General features: G+C 39.6%; 1 protein-coding gene across 2 annotated transcripts; it reads left to right on the top strand.

Annotated features, from left to right (window-relative positions):
• Positions 1 to 999: 999 nt before the first annotated feature.
• On the top strand, positions 1,000 to 4,134 carry LOC115119301 (T-cell surface antigen CD2-like). Of its 2 annotated transcripts, XM_029648076.2 has the most exons (6): positions 1,000 to 1,173; positions 1,273 to 1,566; positions 2,139 to 2,393; positions 2,628 to 2,750; positions 3,283 to 3,384; positions 3,608 to 4,134. In XM_029648076.2, exons 1-6 carry the CDS (start codon positions 1,086 to 1,088, stop codon positions 3,685 to 3,687), a joined length of 942 nt encoding a protein of 313 aa, XP_029503936.2. In that variant the 5' UTR covers positions 1,000 to 1,085; the 3' UTR covers positions 3,688 to 4,134. The 2 variants fall into 2 exon arrangements, with proteins under 2 accessions (XP_029503936.2, XP_029503937.2); XM_029648077.2 differs by lacking the exon at positions 1,273 to 1,566 and having other exon boundaries at positions 1,006 to 1,173.
• Positions 4,135 to 8,334: the final 4,200 nt, after the last annotated feature.

The raw sequence follows: 8,334 nt of genomic DNA on the forward strand, positions 1-8,334 counted from the left end.
TTTTCTAAATATTTAATTTAGGTGATTTAGGTGATATTTTGCAACATCATACTTTTTTTACTTAACTTTTTATATAGATGATTCATATCTGATGTACATATATGGAAATAAATACTTTCTTTTAAAGTTGGAAGCAGAAGTGCCTCTTTCAGGGAGGAATCAGCATGACCTCTATTCAAAGCAAAAAACACATCCAGGTTTCTAATTTTGCACTATTCCAGTTTACAACCTATTGCTTCAACCTCAGTTGTAGCCAAACTATCAAGATCAAGACAATGAAACGCCTTCCATTGCATCGTTTATTGTCTTTTCAGAAATAACTGATTTTGAAACATGTAGATAAGAAAATAGGACTGATACTTTGCATTGCAAGTACACTGTTTTAGCAAGCTGTGGCTAACTGATGTGAAAATGAAACGGTCTGATGCGCATCAACAGAGCAAGGCAAACCACAGAAGTTAAACTAGGCCCAGAGTGTAAAATGCATTGGGTACTTTAGCAGGTTAGAACTCTATATTTTATATAAAGTGGTTAATGAGTGTGCTTTGCAGAGTAGCTAAAAAAGAAACAGTACAACTTGCATATGAACAGCGTCCCGCAGCCACACCTATTAGTGTTTCTACAGCTCAGTAGCTCTGCCTGGCCTGTGATCAGCCTGCTCTTCATGGAGAGAAGAAGAAGTGTTATTATGTTGTTGACTGTACGTTTGTTTATCCCATGTGTCACTCTGTGTTGTTTTTGTCGCACTGCTTTGCTTTATCTTGGCCAGGTCGTAGTTGTAAATGAGAACTTGTTCTCAACTGGCCTACCTGGTTAAGTAATGGTGAAATAATGTATATATTTTTAAAAGTGAAAACATGAGTAGGACATGGAGGTGAGTTGACATTGTTTACAGTGTCTCTCGTTGTAAGCACAACATATTTTTTTACATTTCTCTGTTCAGTGAGTGAAACTTGTAGAATGTTTGAACCCATATGCTGTGGTTTCATGACTAGTTGGCCATTTCCCCATAGCAGGAAACAGAACTGTCTGAGCGTAATGACAACTACACATTCATTTCATGCCAAACGTTCTAGTTTACAAACATGTCCTCACCCCATACTCTGAGAGTTTTAACATCTACTGGTGGGCTTCCAATGTGGATGATGCTTCTTCACCTCTACATAAGCTATGGTAAGTAGGCTGAATAGTTTTTCTTGATAAGTCCAAAAATATTTTAAACAATAGTTTTTTGCGCATCTATTTTAAAGCATTGAAATGCTTTATTTTCAGTTGTTGCAGAAGACATCAGAGTAGTTGGACGAGTAGGAAACTCCATATTCCTTCACCCTAAAATGCACTTACATGCCAAGATCTCTGACATAAGATGGAAACATGATAATACAGATATGTTAATAGCTAGAAATGGTACGCTTGTTAATTTAATGGATAGGTGTGAGATCTTTCGAAATGGTTCACTGAAGTTTAATGAAGGACTGAAAAGAGACAGTGGAAATTATACTGTTCATCAATACAGTGAAAATGGAGGCCGTTTATCCGAGCGGCACATTGAGCTCAGTATTCTAGGTGAGTTGTTTGAAATTACACAATTCTTCAATTTGTCAGGGAAGTTTTAGCACAAACATACACGTCTATGTTGATTAAAGAGGCAATCTGAAATTCGACCAATAACAGTGTCCACCCAGCCATTGTTTTGGTAAACAGCTGAGGGATGGGGTTGTAAAAATGTATCCACTCTCAAATTCAGACTGAGCTATGGATGCACAATATCAAGATTATTGTTTAACAATGTTTTAAACTATACAGTCTGTTTACAATCACATTGTTTATAAACAATGGAGTAAAACAGGCTTATATATTGGTTTCTGGTGGGGTACAACAGTTGAACTAAGCTCTTAAATAATAGTCTTCAAGAATCAATGGGTATATCATTCATTTAAGTCCAAACATTGATGTACCCGCTTGCAAATTGCCCCTTTAATGTAATTTCAGTTTTTATTTTATTTTGGCTTTCGTTCATTTATTGTTAATTTATTTGCTTAATTTTGACTGAAAATAATATTCTCTGTTGTAGCTTGTTGATTGACTTTGCACTGTGTGAGTGTATATTTGTGTGACACGATTGATTTACATTTCAGAACCTGTTTCCAAACCAAAGGTGAGAACCTCCTGTACTTTTGATGGGAGAGTTGTTCTGACCTGCTCTGTTGATAAAGGAGACAGAGTTGTGATGATCTGGACCGAGCAGCCATTTGCCTGGACAGGGTCCAATCAGACCCTGAGCTCAGGTCCTGTTCTATTCCTGGACAGCCATACGCCTGGAAAGATGACCTGTGTGGCAATGAACAAAATAAGTGAGGAAGGCTTCAGCCCAGTTGTCCCAACATGCAGAGGTACAGTAACTCCTCATGGACTTTCTGCATACTATTGGTCCAGAACCGTTCTCTCTGGACAGTACAGTAGACCTGCCCATTACTTGTCCTTTAATTGAGTAGCACGGTATGTATTGAACCAAGCTTTGAAGGCACAAATATGAATCAGGGGATAGGGTACTACAGAACACAGTACCTTTTTAAAGATTCATGAATATATTTAGAATTAAACTGTGGCATTTGTTTCGGGAAAAGGTCACAGGTCAGCTGTGGCTGCATTTGGTCTCTTTGCATTTGCACTGACGACACTGGCCGTCGCCATTCTACATTTGAAGAAGAGGCGTCAGAAAAAGAGAAAAGGTCAAAGTCAGACTGAATGTAAGTATCTACTTTATGCGTTTTGTTGCATTTCTATGGAAAATTCACATGGTACATTCAAATGGAACATTTACATAGAACATTCACATGGAACATTCACATAGAACCTTCACATGGAACATTCCCATGGAACATTCACATAGAACAGTCACATAGAACATTCACATAGAAAATTCACATGGAACATTTACATGAAACATTCACATGGAACATTCACATGGAACATTCACATGGTACATTTACATGGAACATTCACATGGAACATTTACATGGAACATTCACATGGTACATTTACATGGAACATTCACATGGAACATTCACATGGAACATTTACATGGAACATTCACAAGGAACATTCACATGGAAAATTCACATGGAACATTTACATGAAACATTTACATGGAACATTCACATGGAACATTCACATGGAACATGTACATGGTACATTCACATGGAACATTCACATGGAACATTCACATGGAACATTCACATGGAACATTCCATTTCCCACACTGCACTGTTGTGTGTTTAGATGTGGAGGAGAACAACTACATTGAGATGCGTGGGGATTTATGCAACAAATGGCCACAGGAGGAGACCACAATCCACCTGGACCAAGACACCTCCCATTACGGTAACTCACAGTAGAGAATGACACACAGTACATACCTATAACAGTTTATTAAGTGATAGTTAAGACTTAAAGTTAGTGCATTCATCTTAAGGTGGTTGGTGAGACAACCACATATCACAGTCATTTCATCATAGTTTGTCTACAGTAACAAGTATTTTATTTTAACACCGCTTTCTGATTATGAATGTATATTGTGTACGATGTTGAAATTGTCTTTCCGCAGAATTCTGCAGACCTCTTGCACCTGCTTCCAGCCAGAGAAAGAGACGACTATCACTGGAGTTGAATGATATCTATGTATGAAGAACAATGTGTTAATGGCATTTCAATAGCATCGATTTGTTTTCCAATGTGAAGTATGCAACTACGCACCATAATTACTGATCATTTTTTACAATTCATTATGGTGTATTTCTGCGATAGATGTATTTTTGTTGCATAGTCGTAGAGCCTAGAGAAGCGACATATAGGGCATTATTTCACCTGTATTTTGATATTGTATCATACCCGTACTGACTTCATTATCAGACTGGACCACTAGGTGGAAGCATTACAGTATGATAAAGAAACAGGGTGACGAGAGGTGAGAAGAAACATCACAGGATTACTGTCATTACATCAATAGTTGTTTCAAAACATATGGACGCTGCTGGGACGACTGTAAATTATTCCATTTCAAACTGTTCTAGTTATTATTGTCTAATGTATGTTTAACTTCAAAATGTCCAGATAAAAGACTCCTGAGTGGCACAGTGGTCTAAGCCACTGTTTCTCAGTGCTAGAGGTGTTACTACAGACCCTGGTTTGATTCCAGGCTGTATCACAACCGGCTGTGATTGGGGGTAGCTATCTCTCCAGTAACAGGGTTGGAGTTAAAACCTACAGGAGGGTAGATCTCCAGGAACAGGGTTGGAGTTAAAACCTACAGGAGGGTAGCTCTCCAGGAACAGGGTTGGAGTTAAAACCTACAGGAGGGTAGCTGTCCAGGAACAGGGTTGGAGTTAAAACCTACAGGAGGGTCGATCTCCAGGAACAGGGTTGGATTTTAAACCTACAGGAGGGTAGATCTCCAGGAGCAGGGTTGGAGTTAAAACCTACAGGAAGGTAGATCTCCAGGAGCAGGGTTGGAGTTAAAACCTACAGGAAGGTAGATCTCCAGGAACAGGGTTGGAGTTAAAACCTACAGGAGGGTAGCTCTCCAGGAACAGGGTTGGAGTTAAAACCTACAGGAGGTTAGCTCTCCAGTAACAGGGTTGAAGTTAAAACCTACAGGAAGGTAGCTCTCCAGTAACAGGGTTGAAGTTAAAACCTACAGGAAGGTAGCTCTCCAGGAACAGGGTTGAAGTTAAAACCTACAGGAAGGTAGCTCTCCAGGAACAGGGTTGAAGTTAAAACCTACAGGAAGGTAGCTCTCCTGGAACAGGATTGGAGAGCCCTGGCACTACATCAGTGCAGTTTCATTACAAGTGATGTTAGAATGAAGAATGTAAATACATGTAAACATGTTTACTACACGTTTTTTTAAATTGTCAAATAGACTACATATACATACATATAATTGTTACATTTTTACTGTGTAAATTGCAATGTCAGCTTAGTAAATTGATTGTTTTTCAACCTAATCTTAGCCAAATTTCATTTATTCATACCATTGCTACTGGTAATCCTGAAGAAAACACTAGCATAATGTCACCTATCTACAGTATATAGTCAATTCCCCAATTGAATTTACATTTTGGCACACAAAGTGTCATTTAGCAGTGTACCAATGGCTCTAATCACAAATTGATTTTCATTGCGGATCTTAGTAAATAGGTACAAGGACTTTATTACAAAGTACGTTTTGAGAAGACCACATTCTTATCTTCTCAATGTAGTAAAGTACATATTTAGATTTATTTTGAACTAAAATAAATGTTTGGATAGTTAATGACATTTGCAGGTAATTTTTTCATGAAATAACTATGTAAATAATTAGTAGCTTAACTAGTTCACATCAATTGTAATAATAAAAGTACATTTACTCATTTCAAAACACATTATCCGAATGGGTTATTCTAAAATTGGAATAAAAAAAAACATTAAGGTATTTCAAATGTATTTCCCTTGATCTTCAATAGACTTGTGTAATAAAGAAGGACGTACGTGTATTCTGCACAGAAATAAATGATGATCTAATAGGGTGCAGATAATGCTGTAGAAATAGCTAAGGTCATTGTAAATTCCAAATCTCAGGAAATATTTAAAGTTGAGAAATAGTTGCTAAATATTTTTCTAAATATATGCACCATAAAGTACCTACTTAACTGGCTAGTGTTTTGGTAAATAAGCAATCAGTACTCCATTTTAATATATCATTTTTGGTATGATGTAAAAAGTAACTAATTATATCCAAAGCAATGAATAATGATGTTTATATTTGGATTGTTACCATTTGGGTTGTCTGCTTTGTAACAGACTGTAAAACCTGATTCCTCTAAGTAGGAAATGGACCTAGAACTCTCCCAGTTCCTCTTACTGTCACATAACAACCAATTAAACCTCATTGGACACCCAAGAGATGTCTGCATCTGTCACAGTAGCCTTATCGACATGGGTAAGCTACCGTCCTGTAGGTTTTAACACCTAAAATGTAGACATAACGAGTCAAGTTACAGACCACATTGCTAGGCCTAAGACATAACAAGTCAGGTTAGAGACAATGTAGATAGGCCTAAGACCCCTAGACATAACGAGTCAAGTTACAGACCACATTGCTAGGCCTAAGACATAACAAGTCATGTTACAGACCATGTAGATAGGCCTAAGACCCCTAGACATAACGAGTCAGGTTACAGACCATGTAGCTAGGCCTAAGACCCCTAGACATAACGAGTCAGGTTACAGACCATGTAGCTAGGCCTAAGACCCCTAGACATAACGAGTCAGGATACAGACCATGTAGCTAGGACCCCTAGATACTGTATAACAAGTCAGGTTACAGACCATGTAGATAGGCCAAAGACCCCTAGACATAACGAGTCAGGATACAGAGCATGTAGCTAGGACCCCTAGATACTGTATAACAAGTCAGGTTACAGACCATGTAGATAGGCCAAAGACCCCTAGACATAACGAGTCAGGATACAGACCATGTAGCTAGGACCCCTAGATACTGTATAACAAGTCAGGTTACAGACCATGTAGCTCAGACCCCTAGACACTGTATAACAAGTCATGTTAAAGACCATGTAGATAGGCCTAAGACCCCTATACATAACGAGTCAGGATACAGACCATGTAGCTAGGCCTAAGACCCCTAGACATAACGAGTCAGGATACAGACCATGTAGCTAGGACCCCTAGATACTGTATAACAAGTCAGGTTACAGACCATGTAGATAGGCCTAAGACCCCTGGACATAACGAGTCAGGATACAGACCATGTAGATAGGCCAAAGACCCCTATACATAACGAGTCAGGTTACAGACCATGTAGATAGGCCTAAGACCCCTGGACATAACGAGTCATGTTAAAGACCATGTAGATAGGCCAAAGACCCCTATACATAACGAGTCAGGATACAGACCATGTAGCTAGGCCTAAGACCCCTAGACATAACGAGTCAGGTTACAGACCATGTAGATAGGCCAAAGACCCCTAGACATAACGAGTCAGGATACAGACCATGTAGATAGGCCTAAGACCCCTAGACATAACGAGTCAGGTTACAGACCATGTAGATAGGCCTAAGACCCCTAGACATAACGAGTCAGGATACAGACCATGTAGATAGGCCTAAGACCCCTAGACATAACGAGTCAGGATACAGACCATGTAGATAGGCCTAAGACCCCTAGACATAACGAGTCAGGATACAGACCATGTAGACAGGCCTAAGACCCCTAGACATAACGAGTCAGGATACAGACCATGTAGATAGGCCTAAGACCCCTATACATAACGAGTCAGGATACAGACCATAGATAGGCCTAAGACCCCTAGACAAGAGTCAGGTTACAGACCATGTAGACAAAGATAGACATAACGAGTCAGGATACAGACCATGTAGATAGGCCAAAGACCCCTAGACATAACGAGTCAGGATACAGACAATGTAGCTAGGACCCCTAGATACTGTATAACAAGTCATGTTACAGACCATGTAGCTAGGACCCTAGATACTGTATAACAAGTCATGTTACAGACCATGTAGCTAGGCCTAAGACCCCTGGACATAACGAGTCAGGTTATAGACCATGTAGCTAGGCCTAAGACCCCTGGACATAACGAGTCAGGTTACAGACCATGTAGATAGGCCTAAGACCCCTAGACATAACGAGTCAGGATACAGACCATGTAGATAGGACCCCTAGATACTGTATAACAAGTCATGTTACAGACCATGTAGATAGGCCAAAGACCCCTAGACATAACGAGTCAGGATACAGACCATGTAGATAGGACCCCTAGATACTGTATAACAAGTCAGGTTACAGACCATGTAGATAGGCCTAAGACCCCTAGATACTGTATTACATGTCATGTTACAGACCATGTAACTAGGCCTGAGACCCCTAGACATAACGAGTCAGGTTATAGATCATGTAGCAAATCAAATCAAATCAAATCAAATTTATTTATATAGCCCTTCGTACATCAGCTGATATCTCAAAGTGCTGTACAGAAACCCAGCCTAAAACCCCAAACAGCAAACAATGCAGGTGTAAAAGCACGGTGGCTAGGAAAAACTCCCTAGAAAGGCCAAAACCTAGGAAGAAACCTATAGAGGAACCAGGCTATGTGGGGTGGCCAGTCCTCTTCTGGCTGTGCCGGGTAGAGATTATAACAGAACATGACCAAGATGTTCAAATGTTCATAAATGACCAGCATGGTCGAATAATAATAAGGCAGAACAGTTGAAACTGGAGCAGCAGCACAGTCAGGTGGACTGGGGACAGTAAGGAGTC

Source organism: Oncorhynchus nerka, linkage group LG19 (assembly GCF_034236695.1).
Source record: "Oncorhynchus nerka isolate Pitt River linkage group LG19, Oner_Uvic_2.0, whole genome shotgun sequence".
Classification (NCBI taxonomy): domain Eukaryota; kingdom Metazoa; phylum Chordata; class Actinopteri; order Salmoniformes; family Salmonidae; genus Oncorhynchus; species Oncorhynchus nerka.